A 27,209-nucleotide genomic window follows, 5' to 3' on the forward strand; every position below is an offset into this window, starting at 1 on the left:
GACAGAAGTCTTCAAAGCTTTCCCCAGCCTACTTTGTAAATCCCATAAAGAGACATGGCCAGGATTTATTGTTGAAACTGTTCCATGTGCAGATCATTTTCTCAATTTTAATCTCAATTTTAATCTCAATTTTGTTGTCATCCATGCCTTCAAATGCTATAATGTCTATGTCAGATATAAATGTTTTACAAATGTTCTCATCTATGTGAAAGTTTATCCACTGAAAAAAATTGTATTTTTTCTGAGATATTAGTAATTAATATCTCAGATTCTTTTTCAAAGGACTTTTTAACACAAGAAAAAGTTATCTGGCTTAGTTATTTTAACTTTTTTTCTCCCTGGTCCTTTAGTTCCCTTTAATATTCATTTGGAACCTTCATTAACCCCTCCTACTATGGATTTAATTCCATTTCAGTCATTTCTCATGAATATATCATTTAATCATATACTTATTTTTTTAAATATTTCAGCAAAACTAACCCGTTTTCCAGATCTCTGGTTTCCCAATCCATGTAAAACTTTTTTTTAAATCAAAATCTTTTTGCCTTTTGCCAGTCATACATTATTCTAAATTCTTTAGTCTCCATTTAAAATTTCTTAATCCAAAGAAGGTAAAACTCACCAGGTGTCAAATTAAGCTTGCCATTTTGAAGGTCTTAATAGCCATCATGTGGTTAAACTGAACATTTCTGAATGTGATTAGAAATGAGTTCAGCTGACTTAGTGTCCTTTTTAAAATCTGCTGCTGCTGGAAGCAAAGATATTGTCTCCCTTGGTTCCTGGCACTTGAATATATGGGGGACCACTCTTTAGTGACTATCTTGCAAGACATTGCCATTTAGAACATTCTTGTGTCATCTCCCATTCCTTCCTTCACTGAAGAGATTTAAAGGATCGGCCTGCTCAGTGTCTTTCATTCTTCACCATGCTCATTTCTACTCTCTTGCAGAAATGTCTTCAGTCAGCTGTGACTCACATCAGAAGCCAGGAAATTCTTTCAGAGTGGATCCCATTATCACAACATTCAACAGTCACAAACATTATTAAAAAACTATTTATTCCTCTTTGCATTATCATTTTCTTAAAAAATTCATTACTTTTATAGATCAATTGCTGTTTTACAGAATTGCTCTGAGTGGGAGATGGGCGGTTTCTAAATGTGACATATAAATAAAGACCTAGTTCTCAGGAGAAAAATCTAATGCTGGGCAAATAGAAGGAAAAACAAAAGAAGATGACCAGTAGCAAGGTGGATGGCCCAATTACAGCAGCAATGAATGCACCATTGGGAGATCAAAACTAACAGGTTAGGGAGAGTTCTTCATGGAGAAAAACTATCTATGTGCTCATAACCAATCAACCAACCAATGGATGCAGACACACACTTTCTCTCCTTGAGCCTACTAACATATATACCAACCTAAACACAGGATCTCTTCTCATAACTGGTCTGTTATATTTCAGTTCCAGATAGCGAAGTAAAAAAATTAAAATTATGCTGTGGATGTAAGGCTAAATAAAAACAGAAACAGAAAATTATATTGAACGCATGTACACCCATAGAGGAATCTTAATTTAATACATTTAATTCCATATTTGGTTAAATCTCTCTAGATTTGGGGAATATATATATACAGTACAATGATTCTGTGGCAGATTTAATAACTAGAGACATAAGACTTTACTCAATCTTTTATTATAGTATAGTAGAAAAATATTTGTAGTGAGGTCCTTTCAAGTAGTACCAGGAACGGTTACCTCATAATCCATATTGAATTAGAAGGCTTAGGCAAATGAGAAAAGGATGCCTCCATATTTCTCCTTCACCAGTCTATCAAATACTAAATGCTACCACTTATTGACACACAGCCTCATTTACTCCCTCAAGAAGGTGATCATCCATATTCTGCAAGTCTCTTGGATGTGTCTGGATCAAAAAAAAAAAACCAAAAAACCTCTCCTTCACCACTTAACTTCATGGGGAACTTTATTTATCCGTATCCCGTCTTTATTATTATCTGTATCCTGCTTATTTTATGCTTGGAGTTACAAATAACTCCAAGCATAAAATATATCCAACTCCTGTTTTCCCCACAGCAACCCTGTGAGTTAGGTTGGGAGAAAGTGACTGTCCCAAAGTCCCCCATCTAGCTTTCATGCCTAAGGTGGGACTAGAACTCATGGTCTCCCACTTTATAGCCTGGTGCCTTATCCACTACATCAAACTGGTTCTCCATTTTAGTTTATTATTTTAACTTATTAGAGTTAATAGTACAACTGAGTTGCAGATATCCTGCAGTTCTAACAGGAATCTCTAGAACTTGAAGTTGTCTGTATTTATGTACATTTGTCTGAAGAAATATGTAGATGTAGATATTCACTTCTTGGATAATAAGACAGTCTGACTATCATTAATGCTTTCCTAAAATAATTTTTAAAAAATCTTTTTGCTATAAGTAAGAATAATATGTTTGTTCCTCACCATGAGGGCAGACATCCAGATCTTCTTCATATATAAATTATATATTTCATCATCAGGTATATAAAAATAATGCAGTACCTATATAAAAATATAGATTAAAAAAAACAGTCAATAAGTCCTTAAGTAGAGCTTATACAATTCACTCTAAAAAGAAACAAAACTTTTAAAAGAAAGTTACTGGTTACTAGCTACACATCATTTTTTTCAACTGTAAACAAAAGATTTAATAAAATTGTCCTTCAAGACAAAAGAACAGCGACTATACAAGTCATTGTGCTTTTTTACAATGTTTTATTACTACACATCTGCATTGGTGGCATAATTTGGGAACAACGAAGCACTTGCCATGGATTAACTGAGCAAATGAGAGCAAGAACAAAGCACAGAGCAACAGTATTAGATCCACAATTTAAAAGTTTATTCTTATTCTTAGATTTCTTTTTTTTTTTTTTAGAAAATTTTATTGGATTTATTCTTAGATTTCTTGTTATGCCTAATTCACTCCCTCAGTTCCAGGAATTGGAAGTTCCTTTGTTCCCAATAGGTTTCATATTCTTTAGCAGGTGATTGTATGAGGCTTGGTAGTGTTTTGAAATTTTTGTTTTTATTTACCAATTGTGCTGTAGATTGGCTGATGACAGAAAGCTTACTGGTCTGGTTAACATGTGAATGGGAGACCATCAGGAAATGCAGACTAAACAGGGAAGTTAATTCTTCCCTTTCCTTATGCAGTCAAAGTTTCCTAAGGAACTTGTGATGATTTTGATGAAGTTTACATCAGATTTCTAGAAAGGCAAAGAAGCATCCCAAAATGCTTTCAGGACCCCAAATACAAATTTCTCAAACAATATGTTCCTTTCTACCATTTCACACAAATCAACAAGGAACTGGAGTGAATGTATAATCATCAAATTTATGTAGCCCAAGGGTTTGCAGTGAAGTTGGGGGAATGAATGAAGCTGATGTAAACTGACAAATGTTTGCCATAAAATGCTATTGTTGTGTAAAGTTATTCTTATATGTTTTACTGCAGAAATCTGTTTGCAAATCTGTAAGTTTATTGTTAAGAGAACTATATTGAGTTCTCTTAACACTCAGACGGGGACTTCAGAACTGGAAGTTTCACTTGAGGCCACTTTCTCAAATTTAGTAGTTGTCCATGCAACAACTTTCTCCATAAATATGATGGAGAATTTTGTAAAGCCCTAATCTTGCCTCAATTTTCACAGTAACAGACTGACACATAGTACTGCATTTTATCTTACCATTGTAAAGGAAATTAAAAAACTCGTAACTGGAAATGTAGGAATCAAAGCAATAAATGGATATATCAGATGTGAAATAAATAATTCAGATGATACAGCTATTACAAATGAAATTACAGACACCTAAAATGAAATAAGAAAGTATATTAATATTTTTAACTTGCTAAACCTCTAAACCTTTAACTTGCTAAACCTTTACTCCTTAAATTTCTACCCCAGCTAAAACTGGATCTAAGAAATGTCTCTAAACCTGTTTATACTTGTCTATTATGATCAATACTCTCAATTTTCATTTCTTTTACTTCTGCAATTAAATCTGCTGCGGAAAACTAGGTATGAATTCTTCACTTTGCTAATTTTATTGTCTCAGTTGTGAAAAGTTGTCAATGGTTGTTGTGATAAAGATGGCAGCTGGAGAGGGTCCAAATTATTGCTCTCTCACCTTCCACCAAATGTACACCAAAGAAACACACAAACAATTCTCATACACATTCTGGAATAGCGGGTAAAGCATATATACGTCTATAAAATAAGTTGCAAGGTGATGAAAAAAATCAGAACAGGCAAGGAAAGAGGGAGATTGAGATCCACAGGCATTCACAAACATATGCATTAAGGGGGAGCATCTTTGCATAGGTACCACTTGCCTTGGGAACAGAGAGATAAATAATCTTCCTGTTGAATCCTTCGTTCACATGCGAATGATGAAGACACATGGTATCTGTTAACTACTCTTTATTCTCCTTCTCCAACAACCAAGCAAAATGCAAAAGGCACGCAGGCCTTTTTATATGGCCAGAAACCCGGACAGTGTCAACCAATAGGAACAGAGCGTTTTCGCACCTTGCGCATGCGCACAAGGCTGGCACTGCTCTGTCTGGTCCCGGGCAGCTTTCGGAATGCCTGGGACCAATGCAACGTCCCAAGCCTGCTTTTGCAGGCTCGGGACACAAGACTTCCCCTTGTAACTTATGCACCCAAAAACTGGGGGGCTGAGGGTAGACTTTTTTCGAGTTAATACAAGGTTACTAGGAAAATCTAATGATAAGTTTGTGCCTATTGTTTTGAATGGCCCAGAATGAGTGCATAGATCTGGCAATGTTACCATAGACAATTATCTTTTTATTTATTTATTCATTTATTAAATCTGTTTGCCACCCATCTTGATGCAAGGTGATTTTTTGCTACATTTGTCATTGTTTCACCAGCCACTAGTAATACAAGGAATCTACACTTAACAACAGTAATTGGAATGGGATTTTTTGCTGTGGATAATGAACATGTGTTCATCCCAAGCATGTTTAAACTCAATTACTGATGATTGACGCACTGCCTTTGCTGGAAGTTGCTTCTACACTTCCACTACTCTTTTTGTGAAGTAATCATCATTGGAGGTTTAAAAAAGTAGCAATATGTGGAAGCGTTGGATTCCTACAATCTCTAGACATTTTTAATGAATTGGTATTTCTTTTCTCCACCTCTCAATCTGGAGGGACAGGGATGGAGCTATTCAACCTGCTTTCCCAGGCCAGCTGCCCTTCCCAATCTCTATAAGCACAGAAACAATATACTCATTCTGAGCTAAATTACATCACTGTCCTTCAAGCGCATACTGTACAACAGTGTTTCCAACATTCTCTGTATAATCTACTATATAGATAGAGAGAGAGAGAGATAGGGGAGGTGAGAGAGAAAGAGGCAGAGTGTACTTCAGGTAATCTTTGTCTTATACCCAGTGACTGTTCAAAGTTACCACAGCACTGAAAAATAAATGATTTTTGATCGCTGCCTGCAAACCTTCATGACATCCCCATGGTCATGTAATCAAAATTCAGATGCTTTGTTGGCTCCTGGCATGTTGGATTGTAAAAACTGGGCATGCACAACACACTTAACAACTGCCTTACTTAGCAATGGAAATTCTGGGATCATAAGTTGAACAGGAATCTGATGAATTTGATGATTGGCTAAAGGGAACATATGTAGAGAGGGCAGAATTGAAATTTAGGCCTTAGCAGACCTTTGAGGCTGTGGAACGTTCCATAGGAAACCACTAGCCTGTGGGTTAGGCATGTGACCAAAACTACAGAAAGCATGCTTGAGTTTTTTTTATAACTTCTATACTTCTATACCTTATCTGTTGTATGCCAGCTTCCTCTTATGTAACTAAGTAAAAGCAAAGAAATCTATAAATATCCGCCTTACACTGTGTTGGGATTCCTCCACTTTAAGGGAGGATTCATCTTTATTCAGCTGAATAAATGTGTTTGGCTTATCAGGACAAATCCGGACTCCATCTTTTACTTTTTTTTTTTTTAACCGAAGTCAAACCTGTGTCCCCTGCATAACAGACTAACTGCATTCCTGCTTCTTTCAGGCAAATATTGCAATTAATAATGTTTCCAACCAATGTGCTATGGAAAAGGCAGTGGTACTGAATAGTTAAAAGCCCTGCCCAGCCCAATGAAGCTTCAGGCAACCTGTGTTCATAGTAAACAATTATTGCATCTCTGATATGGGAAAGGAATTAACCATATAAATTGCCTTCTTATAAAGCCCAGAGGTAGACTGAAGAGGGAACCATCTTTGAAAGCACAACTCCAGATTTAAGCATGCCCTCCCAGCCGACTTCTTGGAAGAGTGTGAAGGCGTCATGTAAAGACCAAGTCACCTAATATTCATCCAGGAAGGATGCAGGCTTTTCCTAATCACATTATCCCACACAATAGAGCAAATTGAATTCTGCATGGTGACTTTTCAGACATAAAGGTATTCCTTGACTTATGACCATTAATGAGCCCATCATTGACACTGCTAAGCAAGAGAGCTGTTAAGTGAATTTTGCCCCATTTTACAACCTTTCTTACCAGTGTTAATTGAATCATTGTAGGTATTAAGTTAGTAACATTGTTGTAAAATGAATCTACCTTCCCCCATTGACTTTGCTTGTCAGAAGGTTGCAAAAGGGGATCACATGGCCCCAGTCACTGCAACCATCACAAATATATGCCAGTTGCCAAGCATCTGAATTTTGATCACGTGACCATAGGGATGCTGCAACAGTCATAAATGTGAAAAATTGTTATAGGACACTTTTTTCAGTGCCGTTGTAACTTTGAACATCCATTAAATGAATGGTTGCAAGCTGAGGACTGCCTGTGGGAGGGGATAAAAATGAGAAGAAGTAAATAATTTGGTTGTATACTTACTAATACCAAGATGAATGACCAAAAACTGGTAGTATGCATATTTTTACGAAATATGAAAGCAATCACATATAGGAATAGGACCACAGAGGTACTATAACCAAGCATAAATATCACCTGTTTAAAAATAAGGCCTTAAATTAATGGTATGCTAATTTTTTTGGAAAAAAGAAACAAATTATTCATATTAATATATGCAATATTTTCAATATTTAAATATAAGTAACATTTAAATAGTAACACAAAAGCATATTATATTAAATATTTGATTAAAGGACCTCAGTTTAACAGACTTTAGGTGCAATCTACAAAAGTCTATGTTGGGAAAAAGAAAATATAGATTTGCCCAGTCATTTCTGACTCTAGGGGACAGTGCTCCTCTCTGATTCACAACAAAATACTGTATCCAGCATTGTCCAAAGATATTTCCCATGGTCATGTGGCCAGCATGACTACATGCTGAAAAGATACAGAGCACCGTTACCTTCCCACAAAGTGGTACCTATTTAACTACTCGCATTTGCCTGCTTTGAAACTGCTGGCTTGGCAGGAACCAGGGTAAGAACAGGAGCTCACCCCGTTATGCTGCATTTAGATCTCAAATGGCTAATCTTTCAATTGACAAGTCCCACGTCTTAACCACTATCTTGAGTCTGCTTCACACCCTAGTAACCCCACTAGCTCTGTTGGCTAGAACTGTCATATAATGATGTTGCCTGAATAATTCTGGAGTTGCCATCTCAGTTGATTACAGGGCCTTTGTATCCATTTCGAGTAGCCTCTCTTTGCTACTCTTCAATCACTTATTGAAATACTTATTTCTGACTAAAGATAGAAGCCTACCATTCAAAGCCTGAAACTGGACCGTTTGCTACATATTATTAAGTAAGTTACTGATGTCCATCATGCAAAAGTGTAAACATTAAAAGCTATTAAAGGCCACATTTTAAATATTAGTTAAACCATTAAACTTACCAAAAGTAAACATAAAATGCTCAGATTCCCAGTGGTTGCAATAGTTAATTTTAGAATCCAAGGCCATAACCCTAAAACAACTAGGGCACAGTGCAGAGGAACATCTATCAGAGCTTGTCCAAACCAATAGGCAGAAGGAAAAAGCCCTGAGATCCAGAGCTGAGAGTGAGTTTTTATCTAGCAAAACAAACAAATAAATATTTTGAAGTGAGGGGAGAGGAGAGGAGAGGTTTTGAGGTCAAATTGTAGAATCAGACAGAGAAAGAAAACTACACAGAATTCAGATTTATTCTTTTAATGGTTTTATAATCTACCCAGATGACTTGTACAATTAGACAGATTTGAGACAAAAGAAGGGAAAAATAACTAAACAGTATATACCAGAGTTAATATAGGTAATTGGACATCAATATAAAACATAAACACATATGTATCTCCACAGTGATCGGATGTTTCCTTATTAATCAGCACAACCTTGCCAATGCAGTGGAATATTTTAACATAAATTTAATTATATTTACCTTGTAGTCATTCATGCTCATCATTGCAAACTGAGGTGGTAAAGCAGGCAGAAAAATGAAGGTCTCTAACATTTGCAGTTCCAAAAAATAAGATGGAAGATGTTCATTTTGAAATTCCTGGAAAATGGATTTTTAAAAAAGCTTTATATGTGCACTGTGATAAAATGCCATAATGAAATAGTTGTTCTAAACATGTCTACTTGGCAAGCTTAGATATGACTGATAATGAAATTTAGAATAATCTAACCAATTGATTTTTCCACATTTTAATGATTTCTTAAAATCTACATTAATTCTTTTAAAAAATATATTCCTATACATTCCCATTTATTATCTGCCTCCATATTTCTGATCTTACTGAAATACTTACCCCTAAAAACATTTGATTCCAAACTCGAAGATGGGCAGTGGAATTAAGCATGTTCAAAAATGCATTGCTGATAATGTTGACCAGCACAGGAAAGCAGTTAGTTTTTTCTACGTGGCACATAAGTGTGAACCCGTATTTCTGAACCAAAGCAACAAGTTAGAATATAGATGAATCAAGAGAAGAAAGTGATCAAAAAAACAATAGTTTTAAAAAGAGGCAAGAGGCAAGAGCTCATGACTGACACATTTTGACTAATAATCAAACATAAGGTTCTCTTTTATAGCCTACTGTAAGAGCCTCATCTGGTTTTTAAGTGAGAGCCAGGTTATAATTTACTTAAATTTAATACAATTACATTAAACATGCTTAATACTGTATTCCTTTTGGTACTTTAACAGTTTCAAATGAATAATAATAGAATTTCTCAACTTAGCAACTTTAAGATCTGTGGACTTCTATTCCCAGAATTCCTCAGCCAGCAAGGAACTCTGGGAGTTGAAGTCCACTGATTTTAAAGTTACTAAAGCTGAGAAACATTTGGCAATAACATGTTTCAGAGAAGCTGTCCCTGAGAGTGGGGTTGCCAACATAGTTCATCCTACACAGTTTGCATTGTAAGGCCATTCATGCACCTGTTCCATCCCTGTATTGTTCATTAATGTTACACACAAGGATCTCACAGCTGGGTTTAACCAAATTGCTCTTTCTATCTACTATTAAATTCTTGATATGGATTGGAAACTCTCCACTCAAAGGCTCATATCATTGGGGGGGGGGAACACATATACTCTTACAAAAAGCAAACTTTAAAATTTCATGGTATTAAAAGTTCTCTAGTATTCTATCCATTGCAGCATGAATATCCTAATTAACCTTCACTTTTCCTTAAAGTTATCATTCTTGAAGGATAAGATTACTATAATGAAGATTATACTCTAAAATATACTTTTGTTTGGAAAGTTAACGGAGCGATAGACCATGAGGCAACATTTGGCCATTATTGTATCCAAACGTGAAGTGTTCCTATTTATGCCCCACTAGTGTCTTTTGTGCTCATTTTAGATTACAGGAGGTCTTTGACTTACCACCAGTCATTTAACAACTAGTCAAAGTTATGACAGACTCTTCAGAGCTACTTACAACACGTTTTTGGAGTTATGACAGTTGCACACCCTCCCATTTGGTGAGTTCCGCAACTGGCTCACTGTTACAGACATTTGCAGAATCCTGCAAATAACTACAATTTGAGGGGGGGGGGTTGCCAGGTTTTAACATTTATTTCCAGTTTCTGGCAAAAAAAAAAAAAAAAAGCCTCCTAGGCCAGGGAAAATGGATTTGCTTAACAATTATCATAGTCACTTAGCAACTGCTGTGATTGCTTAACAACTGTCATTAAGAAAGTCATTGCAACTTTGAATTTTGTCACGTGATACCTCAACTTATGACTCTAACTACTTATGACCAAAATCACAGGCTCATTTATTGTCATAAGTCAAGGACTGTAAAAACAAGGAACAATCATTCTTTCTTTCTTTTTTTCAAATCTGATTCCCTACATACATGGTGGACCCTAAATATAATTAAATTATATTAATTAATATAATTAAATATATATTAATTATATTTAAAATATAGTTAAAATTATACTCCCCAAAGGCAGTTATAATCTTCTCAGTCAATTCTATTAAATCCATTGTTTCATTTTTCCAAAAAGAGGGAAAGAATTCAATGTTACCTTGTCTTCAATGTCTACTTGTATGGCCCCATTGTGAACCAGCTGGTCACTGATATTGTTACCTGAGATTACGTCCACAAGAATATTCTGATTCTTTACTGCCTGAATAAAATTGTCAATTTTTTCACCTAGAAAATAAAACAAAGGGGGACAAGATAAATTTATGCAGTATTTACTTTCCAAACAAAGAAAAGAGTGCCAAATAATCAACAATGTAATATTTAAATATAATATTATATCTAATATTCAATTCACATTTAATTGTAGATTAGGATGGATAACTCTGGCGCTCTACCTTTCTCAAACTCTAAATCTGTCTGTCTGTCTGTCTAGCTAGCTAGTGAGATTTTGGAAGTAATTACAATGAATCCTTGCCATGGGAAAATATTTTTGTTCTGAATTCTTAAAGTCTTTAAAAATTGGCCACTAAAGGCAACTAGAAGGAACTAACGTTTACAAGTAATGGAAGAGACTACTCAAATCTGACTTATAGATACAGAGTAAATCGAACTATTTTAACGTTGGACAAATTGAATCGTATTTTTGAACAATGGACTCAGAAATCATTTTATTAAGAAGTCTGCCTCTATAGATAGACTGTGATGTAAAAGGTGTTATGAAAGAGGAACAAGTTAAAACAACCAGCTACAAAAATGATTAAAAATATGTCATATTGGACATAGAAAAGAAACTGGCAAATGTCTTAATAAATAAAAGCACCACACAAATAACAAAGCAAGAGAGTGACTTGAATAATTTCCTAAATTGGATTTACAAAAGAGGCTTGTTAAAGCTTTGAAAATTTTGTAAGAAGGAACTAAAAAGAAGAAGAAAAGAAATGAAGTTCTAGGACATTACTTGAAGGGAAAGTTCAAAATAGTCAGAACTAAAAGGAATGAATATAAAGTTGGTTTATTTGACCAAGATTAAAATATGTTATTATCTCCAAAAACCCTTAATGGAGTTTTGGTGATCTGGGCTGAAATGAGGTTTTAACGATTTGTTTATAGATAAGTGATGGGATATAGGAAGAAAAGAACATTTGTTGTACTTCAGTAGATGAATTGTTTCTTTTTCTATTATTTCTTTTCTTTGGTTTATTTCTTATTAGTTTTTATCGTTGCATTTGTAATTTGTAATATAAATACTATGAAAAAAAGATTATATTCTTCGCCTTTACCTGTGTTGTTAAGGATCAGAAGTTCAGATTTTTCCTTGAAATGCCACTTTCCTGACTGAAAGTATAACCCAGGATGAAGTTCTACATAATGCATGGTCAACGAAACAGCAAAGGAAGCAGTTTCAAATATATAAGGTAATAAAATGATTCCAGAAATTAGTAAACTGTAAAAAAGAGAAACACAGATTAAGTGCTTACTGTATATGAAGCAAATGGCATCCTGGTAATACAAAACAAAACAGGTCTTTCCCAACCCGTAATTTTGTGTGTTTTATAGTTTTTGTTGTGTCCTGAGCCTGCAAAGGCAGGCTCGGGACATTGCAATGGTCCCAGGCTGTTGCAAGCTGCCTGGGACCAGACTGAATGGCGCCAGCCTTGCGCGCATGCGCAAGGCATGGAAGCGCGCCAGATTGTTACCTTTTCGCCCGGGGATTCTATTAAAGGAGACAGAGAGGCCTGCGAGCCTCTGAGTTGTGTCGGAGAGAGCTGCTGAGAATAAAGGCTGTTGGAATTAACAGAATGCATGCTCTTTTTTCGCCATTGACTCGAGGACTCAACACTGGCGACGAAGGTGGGATTGCTTGCAAGATTAAAGAAGAAGACTTGTAAGCTTACCCCAAGAGTCCTGAAGAGAGTAAAACGGCGTTAAACTCAGCATCTGGCCTACCAGTACAGTGTCGCTGGAGGTAAGCTGGCTGATAGACCCCTTCCTAGAATAAGAAGCAAGGATGGCAAAGATAGGGAGATTGTCTGAATTCAACGTTACTCACCCAGAAAGATGGGAGTCTTATGTCGCTAGAGTAGAAAATTACTTTAGAGTGAATCAAGTTAGATAAGATGGCTTGAAGGCCGCTACTTTGCTATGTGTCTGTAGTCAAGATGCGTTTGAAATTGCAGAAAATTTGGCAGCCCCTGCTCCTCTTGAGTCTGTCACTTATACAGATTTAAAGAAGTTATTGAAGGAACATTTCCAGCCCAGGTTTTCTGTTATTGCGTGGAGACACACGTTTGAACAGAGGGATCAAAGAGCTGGTGAATCAGCCAAAGAATACATTGCAGCCTTGAGAAGAGCAGCTAAGCCCTGTGACTTTAAAGATTTAGAAGAAAGGCTGAGAGACTGTTTTGTATGTGGGCTTAGGAACAGAGACTTGCAACAGAGACTCTTTGCAAAAGAAGACATTTCCTTCCAAGATGCCTTGAGAGATGTCACTGCAGAAGAGGCAGCAGGTGGGGCGGTCAAGAATATGAGGCCTATCAGGAACAACCCAGAAGCAGTTTCCATGCACCATGAGGGAGTCCAAGAGAGCTCGGAGGAAGATCCTGAAGATGAGGTGGATCATCTCTACCCATCCAAAGACAGGAAGCAGAAGGAAGGCAAAGAAAAGTCTCCAGCTCTGTCCAAGTGCTTCGGGTGTGGAGATCACCACAAGAGGACCAACTGCAGGTTTCGTTCTGCAATCTCTAGAGCATGTGGCAAGCAAGGCCACACAGCATCTGTTTGTCTGGGCCGTCAGAAGGCACAACCTCGAGAAGAATTGCGCCTGAAAGGTACCAGGGTCCCCAGCGAAAACAGGGTGGCTTTCTGTGCATCACGCAGAACAGGCACACACAGGCCACTTAAAAAGAAACTGTCACTTAAGGTGAAGTTGCAAGGAGTTCCATTGGTTATGGAGCTGGACACTGGGTCTGCCCTTTCAATCATTTCTATCCACACTTTCAGGAAGATTTGCACTAGCAGTGGGTTCCAGGCCAAACTTAGGCCATCCAATATAGTCTTAACAGATTTCCAAAATTCCAAGGTGTGTGTAAAGGGGGAGGCCACCCAATACAAGGATTTTGAAGGTCCATTAGATGTATTGGTAGTTGGGGGTGAACAAACGAGAGTCATTGGACTCGATTGGTTTGAGGCTTTGGGAATCCAAGTTACAGGACTACACAATTTGCAAATGCTAGGCCTAGCAGAAGTCTGCAAAGAGTTTGCAGATGTTTTCAGCCCCCAGCTGGGAGCTAACAAAGGCCCCCCAGTTTCTTTGAAACTTGACCCCACTGTCACTCCAATTAGGGTGAAAACAAGGACAGTACCCTTTGCTCTTAAAGGGAAAATTGATGCTGAATTGGACAAATTGGTTAAGCAAAGCACTTTAGAACTTGTTGATTCAAGTCCATGGGAAACCCCCATAGTCACGCCTCTCAAGGTTAATGGGGACATTCACATCTGTGCAGACTACAAATGCACACTAAATAAGGCATTGCAACAGCATGCGTATCCTGTACCTGTAGTCAGCCATATTTTGGCTTCCCTCAAGGGGGTGTGTGTTTTTGCAAAGCTAGATTTGGCACAGGCTTATCAACAGTTACCTGTTGATGAAGCTGCTGCTGAAGCACAGACTATTGTAACTCATAGGGGGGCATTCAAAGTCAAGAGACTATAATTTGGAGTAAATGTATCTCCTGGAATTTTCCAAAGTGTTATGGAAAACACCCTGAGAGGTATCCCTGTGGTTTGCCCCTATTTTGATGATGTCCTTATTGCTGGATAATCCACTCAGAATTTAGCTGAGAGATTGAGGGCTGTCCTGCTGCGTTTCAGAAAAACAGGCCTAAAACTTAAAAAAGAAAAATGTAAAATAGGAGTTTCTTCTTCAGATTTCCTAGGATTCAGAATAGATGCCAAGGGTATTCACCCTGCTGAGTCTAAATTGAAGGCCATACAGCAGGCTCCTAGCCTAAGTCTAAAGCTGAGTTACAAGCTTTCCTAGGCCTCTTGAATTTTTAGAATGCTTTCATACCTAACAAAGCTAATGAAGCAGAACCACTTCATAGGCTTTTAGACAAGCAGGCAGTGTGACAGTGGTCCCAAGCACATGACAAAAGTTTCAATGAGGTCAAGGCCTTACTTATAGCAAATAATGTGCTTGCACATTTTAATGAAACTTTTCCTGTTTGCATCGCTTGTGATGCTTCCCCTTATGGGGTGGGGGCTGTACTTAGCCATTTAAGAGCTGATGGAACTCAGGTTCCTGTTGCATATTACTCCAGAAGCTTATCCTCTACTGAGCGAAACTACGCCCAGATAGATAGAGAAGCCTTGGCCATTGTCGCTGGAATTAAAAAATTCCATGATTTTCTATATGGCAGACATTTCACAGTCTATACTGACCATAAGCCTTTGTTGGGGTTGTTTACCACAAACAAACAAACTCCCCGTATCATCTCTCCTAGAATGCTGAGATGGTCTATCTTTTTGTCAGCCTATGATTTTTCACAAACCTGGCAAGGAAATGGGCCATGCTGATTGCCCAAGTAGATTACCTTTGCAAATGGTAGAGGCTGACCCTGCCCCTGCCATCAATATTCTTTCCATTCAGGTGTTACTTGAGTCTCCCCTAAATGCCAGGGATGTGGCTGCTGAATCAGCCACAGATCTCATGCTTACTCATGTGCTGTCATGGGTTTTGTCTGGATGGCCTGAGAGTTGTCCAGGTACTGAGTTCCAGAGTTTCTGGCTCAAGAACCATGAGTTATCCACTTTCCAGGGTTGCCTGTTGTGGGGCAGCAGAGTAGTTATTCCTACCTCATTGAGACCTAGAGTCTTAACTTCCCTCCATGAAGGTTATCCTGGCATTGTCAGGATGGAAGCGCTTGCACGTAGTCATTTATGATGGCCATGATTAGACAGGGAAATAGAGGCCCAAGTGCATGGATCCCACTTGTGCCAGTGTTCACGCCCTGAAATGCCTCAGGCTCCTGTGCATAGATGGGAGGAGACACAGTCACCTTGGTCTAAGGTGCATGTAGATTACGCTGGGCCCTTTCAGGGACAATTCTTCTTGGTCCTTGTTGACAGCCATTCAAAGTGGCCTGAGGTTGTTCCTGTCTTTTCCACTACTGCTGCCAAGACCATTCAAGTACTGAGAGGGATTTTTGCTGCACATGGCCTTCCAGATGTTCTGGTTCTGACAATGGTCCTCAATTCACTTCTTTCAAGTTTCAGGCTTTCTTGCAGGCCAACATGATTTGTCATGCAACTTCGGCCCCATTCCACCCTTCCACTAACGGTATGGCTGAATGGATGTTCCGCATCACCAAGGATGCTTTAAAGAAACTGACCTACGGGGACTGGCACCACAGGTTGGCAGACTTTCTTCTTGCTTACCGCACCACACCTTCCACTTCCACTGGGAAGAGCCCGGCTGTACTTCGCTGGGGGCGCAAACTGATCACCAAACTTGACAGGTTGCATCTGGACAGACTGTCTCCTATGGTCACCCAACCCAGGGCACCATGGTGTCTGCAAGTGGGTGCCCCAGTATGGACCCGGAACTATGGGCCAGGTCACTTGTGGGTTCCGGCGGTAGCATGGAAGGTCACTGGTCCATTGTCCTATGAGGTTTCCCTGGATGATGGCCGTGTCCTTCGGCTGCATATCGATCAGCTGCATACGATACTGGACTCACCCTCTGCAACTCCTGGGTTTTCTCCCGAGGGAGGGGGATCACTGTGGGCAAAAGGAAGGGTGTTGGCAGCAGCTGGGGCCAAACGGAGAGGCTGAAGAAGGCCTGTTCCAAGGTTCTGCAAGTGTCCTTAACAGGAATTCAGGGGAACAAGAAACAATACAGGCACCAGTGCTTACTCCAGCCAGGGAGTCACCCAGGGGGCATACTCATTATTCACAACCCCAATTCAGCACTCCAAGCAGGGAGAATAACTGGGAGCATCCAAACAACCCAAATAACACAAGAGAACTGGCACACAAACAAATAAGCTGGCCCAATGCTGCTACTGCTTCCAAAAGGAAGTCTACACACAGGGAGGTAGTCAGAGAGGCAAATCCTGATTCTAGTACCTCCGACATAGAATGGGGGGCAACCGAGTATTGGGGCACTGCAGAAACCCCAGACAATCCTGTTACGGGGCTTGGGAGTGAAGGGATGCGTTCCCTTGATAGGTCCATTGTGGACTTGGAGAGTACCACAGAAATGCCAAATACTGGCGGGCACATAGTGGGGCCCGAGAGCCTGCAGTTAGGCAGGTCAACTAGATACAGTGGGGAGCAAAGTCCTGATCTGACAAGCCCGGTGGGCAAGCAAGCAGACCAGGCAACAGGGCCCAGTTCACGGGGACCACCAGGGTTTGAAAGAGGGGGCAACTCCACTACAATCTCTGCACAGGATGATTTAGGGAGCTCTCAAAATCTGAGGAGGTCACAGAGAGTAAAATGATCTCCCAAATACCTTGAAGATTTTGTAACATTGCTGTCAAAGCAAGGGAGGTGAAGAGGGTGCCTGCTGTTGGGGAACTTGAAAGTGCGGGTGTTGGGCACTTAATTCCAAAACAATAGCCTGGTACCATGCTATAGTGTGGCTAGTAAGTAGCTGCGACAAATGTGCAGGTTCCATTGGATAGCACACCATGCTCGTGTTGAAGTTGCATATATCTACCCATATAGTTTAATAAGTTTCATCCGGGGGGGAAGGGGTGTTGTGTCCTGAGCCTGCAAAGGCAGGCTCGGGACGTTGCAATGGTCCCGGGCTGTTGCAAGCTGCCCGGGACCAGACTGAGTGGCACCAGCCTTGCGCGCATGCACAAGGCACAGAAGCGCGCCAGATTGTTACCTTTTTGCCCGGGGATTCTATTAAAGGAGACAGAGAGGCCTGCGAGCCTCTAAGTTGTGTCAGAGAGAACTGCTGAGAATAAAGGCTGTTGGAATTAACAGAATACGTGCTCTTTTTTCGCCATTGACTCGAGGACACAACAGTTTTATAATATCTTTATATGAGGAAAAGTAGATGTACTTTTCTAATAAAATTTATAATTAGTTAATGAATAACATGGACAGAGCAACTTCACAGGATCAAAAATTTCATTGACAAAATCTGATATTTTCAGAGTGAAATCGGAGTATAGCAAGATTTGTTTGCACAAATATCCAGGGGATCATCCATGCCCTCTCTCTGAGATCATAATTTGTCTTCATCCTTAGAGAAGAAATATTTTATATCCTTGAACCATTTAATGATCATTAAGAGAAAGGGAGGGAGAGGGAGAATGAGAGAGATAGAGGGAGGGATGGAGGGAGGAATGGGGGGAGAGAGAGAAAAGAAAGAGGAAGGGAAGGAGATTATCTTTAGAGTGGTAATCCTCGAGTTACAACAGTTCACTTAGTGACCGTTCAAAGTTATGACATAACCCCCCCCCAAGTACTTACAACAGGCCCAAAGTTACGAATGTTGCAGCTCCATGGCAGTCATTCACCCTTACGAATGCCCGCAGAGGCACTGCAACATTCGCCCTGCCTGTTTCCCTCCCCCTGCTGGGTCTCCACAGGCACTGGGCCTGTGGATACTCACTTTGCAAAGATCTAGTGAACCTTCAGTTTCTTGGCCTGCTTCAGTGCTTCAGGCCTTTGATCGCGCTACTGATCTCACATGATCTCATGGTACTTTAGGCCTCTGCTCTCTGCAAACAGAGACCTGGACAAGATCTGCTGCAAAAGGCTTTGCAAATGGAGGGAAGGCCTGAAGCACCGAAGCCTTCCCTCCATTTGCAAAGCCTTTTGCCATCTTTGCAAAAAGCCTTTGCCACCGAGAACAGAAGCCGGGAAGGGCGTGTGTATCCTTGAGGAAAGGCCTTTGCTGCCGTAAACAGAGGCCCAGAGGGACATGCACACTCCTCCGAGCCTTCATTCTCGACAGCAAAGGCTTTTTGCAAAGATGACTGGAGCCTATAAGGACACAATCTCTCATCCCTGCAGGCCTCGGCAAGCCTTTGTTCAAGGCAAAACTGCAGCAGAGGCTGGAGAGGAGATAGCTCCCTTGATCATTGAGATTTATGAAAGGTAAATGACCCAGTTGGGCAGGATGGAGGAGGAGGGGGAAGCATGAGATATCTCAGTGGGTTGGGGGAGGCCTTGCATGGTTGGAAGCACTAGGTCCCCCCATGGACTTCCCCACCCTGAGATACCTCATGCCTTAACGATCTGTGCATTCAATTAGCAAATGCGTGGGCAAAAGCAGTGAGTGATCATGTTCAGGTTACATGATTCACTCCTACGAATCCTTGGTTTATGAATGTAATTGGCAGGCTCCATTACATTTGTAACTTGAGGATTACCTGTATTTTGTTCAAGATTCATGTAGACAAATTTTCACGTCAATCATGGAATATATTTTGGCCCTTATTCCATGAGAAGATTGTACATTTAACACCAAATATAATTAATAAATCACTCACAGGGCTCCCCAGATTTTGCATTCCCTCTTGAGATTTAAAAAGTGCATTCTTCCAATGGCATAAACTTGTTGTCTCCAGAGTCCTAAGCCCTTCATTGTCACTTTTCCCATCTCTGATAGCAACAGCAGATTCTGTTCCATTTCATCCTTTCCTGGTTCTTCTCCTTCCCCTTCATAATGGACTCCATAATCTAAGATAAGTTTCAAAAATATCTTTCAGTTTGCTTATTTCAGTTGAAGAAAGTCTTCGTTTTCTAACCTTCATCCCTCTCTATTCCCTTCTAGCTTCTCACACCCAAATCTCTTCATTACACTCTTTGCTATATTTCTTCAATTATTACCCTAAAGTACTTCTAGCAGAAGATATTCCAAATACTTTACCGGAATTTTTTTCATTTCCTTCTTGTTTCAGGAAGACATCTTCCAGAGTTGTCATAGTAACTCCATAGTCAAGTATTCCTAGATCTGTCTGTTGATCAATTTCACTGAACAAATCTGAGTGGACAAAAACAAATCATATGCTTGACTTTGATTTGCCCTACTAATTTAAAATAAGGTTTTAAATTAAGGCCTAAGGGGCTGCCACAAAGAAGAGGGAGTCAAGCTATTCGCTAAACCACCTGAAGGTAGGACAAGAAGCAATGGAAACTTATGAAGGAGGGATCCAACCTAGAAATAAAAAGAAATTAATGAGAATGTGTAGAATGTCTTGCCTTCAGAAATTCTGGGTGGTCCATCTTTGGAGGTTTTTAAGAGAGATTGGACAGCCATTTGTCTGAGATGACAAATGTACAGGTATAATATAGGGGGTACTTTGCTCAATAGTAGTAACTGTGAGAGGGATCTCAGAGTCCTACTGGACAATCACTTAAATATGAGCCAGCAGTGTGCTGAAGCTGCCAAAAAAGCCAACACAGTGCTGGGCTGCATTAACAGAGGGATAGAATCAAGATCACGTGAAGTATTAATACCACTTTACAATGCCTTGGTAAGGCCACACTTGGAATACTGCATCCAGTTTTGGTCACCATGATGTAAAAAAGTGTTGAGACTTTAGAAAGAGTACAGAGAAGAGCAATAAAGATGATTAGGGGGCTGGAGGCTAAAACATATAAGGAACGGTTTCTGGAATTGAGTATGTCTAGTTTAACAAAGAGAAGGATGAGAGGGGACATGATAGCAGTGTTCCAATATCTCAGGGGCTGCCATAAAGAAGAGGGAGTCAAGCTATTTTCCAAAGCTCCTGAAGGCAGGACAAGAAACAACAGATGGAAACTAATCAAGAAGAGAAGCAACCTAGAACTAAGAAGAAACTTCCTGACAGTTAGAACAATTAACCAATGGAACAACCTGCCTCCAGAAGCAGTGAATGCTCCAATATTGGAAGTTTTTAAGAAGAGACTGGACAGCCATTTGTCCAAAATGGTATAGGGTTTCCTGCCTGAGCAGAGGGTTGGACTAGACAACCTCCAAGGTCCCTTTCAACTTTATTGTTGTTGTTGTTGTTATTGTTATTGTTATACAGGACAGTGGTGGCAAACCTTTTAGAGACCGAGTGCCCAAACTGCAACCCAAAACCCACTTATGTATCACTGGGTGCCAGGTGGGCGTGGCCCACTGAGTGGGCGTGGCTGTGGTGGTCATGGCAGACTGGATGGTTTGGCCAAGTCGTGATCACCTTGATGTTGCTCATGGGGAGGGACATCTGTGGGGGCCAGGCAGGGTTGGGGGAGATCCAGGGGGTCTCTGGCAGGTGGGGTGGTGGGCAGGAGGTTGGTTCTGCGGAGTGAGGCAAGGCAAGGTGAGGCAGGGCGGGGGTGCCATTGTCGCAAGGCAAGGCAGGGGCCAGGACGGCTTCTGCCTGACACCATCGGCCCCCGCATACAGAGGCCAGTGAGCACATGGGGGGCAACAATGTCCATCAGCAGCCACAGCCTGCCAGGCCCCCAGTCGATGCATTCTGGGGCTCCGCAGCTCACCACCAGCAGTTCAGAGAAGCCGCCTCTGAGCTGGACAGCCAGCCGACAGCTGAGGAGACGATGCAGTGGGTCGTGCCCGGGAAAAGGAGAGCATGCGAGGCCAGGAAGGATGGGATGAGAGGGAGAGAAACCAGCTGTGCTGGGATGCATCTGGCCACATGGGACCTCAGCGAGTTAGCGGGGGGCTGGTTGAAGAGGGACAGTTGCCATCTCCAGGGCATGGCGTGCGTGCCCACAGAGAGGGGTCTGACTGCCGCTTCTGGCACACCACCACTAATATAGGATCTCCTATTTGAGCAGGAGGTTGGATTATATATCTAAGGCCCTTTTCAATTCTGTTATTCTATTGTAAGAGTGCTTCATAATTTTACAAAGGTCCTTTGGCATATAATAGAAAGCAAGTTAAATTCAGGTGACTTCAACTATATGGGCTCTTTCAGAAAACAGTGACTAAATTTATTTTTATTTACTGGATAATTACCTGGAAATTTATTCACGTGTTCTGAAGGCAGGATGTATCTCAGCTCATTTTCATGTTGTCCTGATAATTTCACCGTAGGAATGTAGTGCTTAACCAGTGATGTTGTTCTTTCAGAATCACAAATTTCATTTATATACATCCTGTTCATGTTAAAGAAACATTTAGGCAGGCAGCAATGGCTAAGAGTTGCATTTTTTTCCAGTAAACCCTTGAATTTATGGACTTCATTTTTATTTTCATTTACTATTTTCTTTTTGTTAAAACCTTATGTAAGTCATCCATAATCACAAACTGCAAAATGGGCAATCATATAAATTATTTAAATACATACATGCACATATAAAATATATGCTTCTAATATGCAAAATTATATAAAATATCAATGCATAAAAATATTCTGGTTTAATGGACATTCAGCTTTAATGTCTAGCACTTTCCCTCCCAAATTGCCTAAACTGAGAGTTTTCTATATTTGAGAAAATCATTTAAGAAAGAATCTGTAAATTTCTGACCAAGTTCAATCATTTAAAGTTAACTAAATTTAAATCTAGTATTTAATTTCTTTCAACATTTATCCTGTAGCTATGAAATACATAAGGTGATATTATGTTTTTGATATTTTATCTATATCTCCCTGCTCATTCATAGAACTATCATTATTTCATTAGATCACATTTCATTAAATACACTTTTGTATAGATGCATCCTAACTATATAGCTAAATGTCATCTTCCAGCACCCCTTATTACTAATCATGCAGGTTAAGATTGCTTGGAGTTTTGGTTTGGCAACTTCTATAAGATCCCATATTAAACAGAAAATTGCTAAATTTATAGCAGATTTATAAATATTTCAGTTCCTCGCTCAAACTAAAAATGTCTTGGTAAATCTACTGAATTTGTCGATTTGTTTAATTTTAGATTTATATATTCCTCAATTACCCTCTTGTTTTCAAACTTTAATAGGAATTTATAGATTCTAAGAATATCAATATCCTCAGTGAGGGCCACTTGCACTTGTTCAATTCAGGAATTCATGAGCACCACGGCAGTAATTACTGACTAGATCTCAAATTCTGTCTGCAGGATTCTTCCTGGATTTGAAGGTTTTAGTTAAATAAGCTGAAACTGCTCTTTGTGCTGTTTTTACTTTTTGTACCACTTTTTTTCCTTTATTCATTTAATTATTTTAATGGCTAATCAATAAGTGCCTTGAGAATTCCATTTTGCAAATGGAAAAGGGTGAATGAATAATTGCAGGAATTAATGAACGTTAAGTTTACCAAGACTGCATCGGATTGATAGGAAACAATCCACAATTGCCAAGCAAATAAAATGCCATGTTGCCATAGTCCTAGTACCTTAAATGATAGCCAATTCCCCATTTTTTCTTCAAGAACAGAGATGAGCCAACACAATTCAGCCTGCCATGTGAGATAATAGCTTTGCGATCTAGAGAAACAGCAAGCAATAGCATTTTTGTTGTTATCTGTTTAGCAATACAAAGCCCTCTATGCCAAATTCCAATTGTCAAACGAATGGGTGTTTTAGAAAAGTGAGTCAGCAAAAGAAAACCAACAAATACTTTGACATCAATTAGTCCTTATGATAAGAATATGCATTGTAATTGCTTTTATTACTATATAACAGCAGATTTGTTCCCTTGCAATAGGATAAGCCCACATAATGTATGTACGACTACAATATCCCATATTCCAAATCTCTGCTCCAATACCATGATCACTGAGTGGTCCCAGCTAAACTACAATCAGTCGAGGCTAACTCTTTTTCTTTTTTGTTCAAACTTTTATCAAAATATAAAATACAAAGAGAAATTCAAAAAAGTAATAGAAAAGTAGGAGGAGGGAGAGGAAAAGGAAAAAAAGATATAGTGTAAAGAGGGAAAAAGAAAGAAAAAGGCACCAACTTCCGACACTCTTTAACACAGTGGAAGGTAACAACATTACAACCACAACTTTTTACTTTTACACAGCAGTACATACAGATCATTTCTATAACAATAAACCTATCTAATTACCAAAAATAAATTCAAAGTTTCATTTCTTTTTTCATTACAGCACAAAATCCAGAAGCAATTTCAATGTATTCTCTTTTTTGGATAAAATAATCAATTTGACCATCTCTGCTTCCCTTTCATTTGTGGGATAGTATATGCTTTTGTTAACTCATTAATCTTTAACACAATTCATATTTAAAATATCCTTTATATTATTTTATTTTTTGTTTAACCATAAAGGGAGAAAACACTTTTTCTAATTTTGATATTTTTTGTTGTTAATTGCTAAGTCGTGTCCGACCCATCGCGACCCCATGGACAACGTTCCTCCAGGTCTTCCTGTCCTCTACCATCTTCTGGAGTCCATTTAAGTTCACACCTACTGCTTCAGTGACTCCATCCAGCCATCTCATTCTCTGACGTCCCATTCTTCTATTGTCCTCAATCTTTCCCAGCATTAGGCCCTTCTCCAGTGAGTCCTTCCTTCTCATTGGGTGGCCAAAGTATTTGAGTTTCAACTTCAGGATCTGGCCTTCTAAAGAGCAGTCAGGGTTGATCTCTTCTAGGACTGACTGGTTTGAACACCTTGCAGTCCAAGGGACTTGCAGGAGTCTTCTCCAGCACCATAGTTCACAGGCCTCAATTCTTTTGCGCTCAGCCTTTCTTATGGTCCAACTTTCACAGCCATACATTGCAACTGGTAAAACCATGGCCTGGACTATACGTACTTTTGTTGGCAGGGTGATGTCTCTGCTTTTTAGTATTCTGTCTAGATTTGCCATAGCTTTCCTCCCCAGGAGCAAGCGTCTTTTAATTTCTTGGCTGCAGTCCCCAGCTGAGGTGATCTTGGAGCCCAGAAAAATAAAATCTGTCACTACCTCCATTTCTTCCCCATCTATTTGCCAGGAATTAAGAGAGCCGGATGCCATGATTTTGGTTTTCTTAATGTTGAGTTTCAAGCCAACTTTTGCACTCTCCTTCTTCACCCGCATCAAGAGGCTCTTTAGGTCCTCTTCACTTTCTGCCATCAGAGTGGTATCATCTGCATATCTTAGGTTGTTGATATTTCTCCCGGCAATCTTAATTCCAACTTTTGATTCATCTAGCCCTGCCTTTCTCATGATGTGCCCTGCATATAAGTTAAATAGGCAGGGCGACAGTATACAGCCTTGCCGGACTCCTTTTCCAATTTTGAACCCATCAGTGGTTCCGTGTCCAGTTCTCACTGTTGCTTCTTGACCCGCATATAAGTTTCTCAAGAGACAAATGAGATGGTCTGGTATTCCCATCTCTTTAAGAACTTGCCACAATTTGTTGTGATCCACACAATCAAAGGCTTTAGCATAGTCAATGAAGCAGAAGTAGATGCTTTTCTGGAACTCCCTAGCTTTCTCCATGATCCAGCGAATGTTGGCAATTTGATCTCTAGTTCCTCTGCCTCTTCGAAATCCTACCTGTACTTAAGGTAGTTCTCGATCTACATACTGCTGGAGTCTAGCTTGTAGGATTTTAAGCATAACTTTACTAGCATGTGAAATGAGTGCAATGGTGCGATAGTTTGAACATTCTTTGGCATTGCCTTTCTTTGGAATTGGAATGTAAACTGACCTTTTCCAATCCTGTGGCCACTGTTGAGTTTTCCAAATTTGCTGGCAAATTGAGTGTATCACTTTTACTGCATCGTCTTTTAAGATTTTGAATAGCTCAGCTGGAATACTGTCACCTCCACTAGCTTTGTTGTTGCTCAGATTTTCTAAGGCCCATTTCACTTCACATTCTAGGATGTCTGGTTCGAGGTCGGTGACCATCTCATTGTGGTTATCTGGGATGTTAAGCTCATTCTTGTATAGTTCTTCTGTGTAGTTTTGCCATCTCTTCTTAATCTCTTCTGCCTCTGTTAGGTCTCTGCCATTTTGGTCCTTTATCATGCCCATCTGTGCATGAAACGTTCACTTCATATCTCCAATTTTCTTGAAGAGATCTCTGGTCCTCCCTATTTTGTTGTTTTCTTCTATTTCTTTGCACTGTTCATTTAAGAAGGTATTCTTATCTCTTCTAGCTATTCTCTGAAATTCTGTATTCAATTGGGTGTATCTTTCTCTTTCTCCTTTGCCTTTCGCTTCCCTTCTTTCCTCAGCTATTTGCAAAGCTTCCTCAGACAGCCATTTTGCTTGCTTGCATTTCTTTTTCTTTGGGATGGTTTTAGTTGCTACCTCTTGTACAATGTTGCGAACTTCCATCCATAATTCTTCAGGCACTCTGTCTATCAGATCTAAGTCCTTAAATCTATTTGTCACCTCTACTGTATATTCATCAGGAATATGATTTAGTTCATATCTGAGTGGCCTAGTGCTTTTCCCTACTTTTTTCAATTTAAGCCTAAATTTTACAATGAGAAGCTCATGATCTGAGCCACAGTCAGCTCCTGGTCTTGTTTTTACTGACTGTATAGAACTTCTCCATCTTTGGCTGCAGAGCACATAATCAATCTGATTTCTATGTTGACCGTCTGGTGATGTCCATGTGTAGAGCCGTCTCTTGGGTTGTTGGAAAAGAGTGTTTGTTATGACCATCGTATTCTCTTGACAAAATTCTATTAGTCTTTGCCCTGCTTCATTTTGTACTCCAAGGACAAACTTGCCTGTTATTCTGGTTATCTTTTGGCTTCCTACCTTAGCATTCCAATCCCCCATGATGATAAGGACATCATTTTTTGGTGTTAATTCTATAAGGTGCTGTAGGGCTTCATAAAACTGGTTCATTTCATCCTCTTCAGCACCAGTGGTTGGAGCATAGATTTGGACTATTGTGATATTGAATGGTTTTCCTTGGATTCAAATTGAGATCATTCTGTCATTTTGGGGATTGTATCCCAGTATTGCTTTTCCTATTCTTTTATTGACTATGAAGGCTACTCCATTTCTTCTGAGGGATCCGTGCCCACAGTAGTATACCTGATGGTCATCTGAGTTAAATTCAACCATTCCTATCCATTTTAGTTTGCTGATTCCTAAGATGTCGATGTTCAGTCTTGTCATCTCTTTTTTGACTACGTCTAGCTTGCCTTGATTCATGGATCTCACATTCCAGGTTCCTATGGAGAAAAAATCTTTACAGCATCGGACTTTCCTTTCACCACCAGATATATCCACAGCTGAGCGTCCTTTCGGCTTTGGCCCAGTCGCTTCATTCTTTCGGGCGCTACTAGTACTAGCCCTCTGCTCTTCCCCAGTAGCATATTGGACACCTTCCGACCTGAGGGGCTCATCTTCCAGCGTCATATCTTTTTGCCTTTTAGTACTGTCCATGGGGTTTTCATAGCAAAGATACTGGAGTGGTTTGCCATTTCCTTCTCCAGTGGATCACATTTTGTCAGGACTCTCTGCTATAACTTGTCCGTTTTGGGTGGCCCTGCACAGCATAGCTTATAGCTTCATTGAGTTATGCAAGCACCTTCGCCATGACAAGGCAGTGATCCATAAAGGGGTTTGATATTTTACTATCTTTAAAAAATATTCAAGTAACCTCTTCATTTTAAACCCAGAACCCAAAACACAATATTACATTAGAGCTTTCATTCAAATATATATACAATATATCATACCCATATAAGCCCAATTAACTCCAATTAGCTCATTGAACTCAAATCTCTCCCTTGAGTTTATCCTCATAGAGTAAATCTTTTTCTTCTTTTATTTTCAAATTTAATCAATAGTATTTTACAAACTTTGGGAATTATTCAGCATTATATAAAAATACAGAAGACA

General features: G+C 39.5%; 1 protein-coding gene across 3 annotated transcripts in view; it reads right to left on the reverse strand.

The window, feature by feature from the left end:
• LOC120299992 (ATP-binding cassette sub-family A member 10-like) overlaps positions 1-27,209 on the reverse strand; it is a 90,974-nt gene that overhangs the window by 23,647 nt on the left and 40,118 nt on the right. For all 3 annotated transcript variants that reach the window (XM_039325421.1, XM_039325420.1, XM_039325419.1), the window contains 13 exons: positions 22,787-22,877; positions 21,427-21,566; positions 19,348-19,461; positions 18,968-19,157; positions 11,735-11,898; positions 10,555-10,682; positions 8,820-8,957; positions 8,450-8,566; positions 7,929-8,105; positions 6,957-7,070; positions 3,748-3,870; positions 2,483-2,560; positions 1,421-1,512 (listed from right to left, as the gene is read on the reverse strand). In XM_039325421.1, the coding sequence (XP_039181355.1) occupies positions 1,421-1,512; positions 2,483-2,560; positions 3,748-3,870; positions 6,957-7,070; positions 7,929-8,105; positions 8,450-8,566; positions 8,820-8,957; positions 10,555-10,682; positions 11,735-11,898; positions 18,968-19,157; positions 19,348-19,461; positions 21,427-21,566; positions 22,787-22,877 (1,666 nt within the window). The remainder of the gene's footprint in view (positions 1-1,420; positions 1,513-2,482; positions 2,561-3,747; positions 3,871-6,956; positions 7,071-7,928; positions 8,106-8,449; positions 8,567-8,819; positions 8,958-10,554; positions 10,683-11,734; positions 11,899-18,967; positions 19,158-19,347; positions 19,462-21,426; positions 21,567-22,786; positions 22,878-27,209) is intronic.

Source organism: Crotalus tigris, unplaced genomic scaffold, assembly GCF_016545835.1.
Source record: "Crotalus tigris isolate CLP2741 ecotype Arizona unplaced genomic scaffold, ASM1654583v1 scf7180000024337.5909745, whole genome shotgun sequence".
In the NCBI taxonomy this organism is placed as follows: Eukaryota; Metazoa; Chordata; class Lepidosauria; order Squamata; family Viperidae; genus Crotalus; species Crotalus tigris.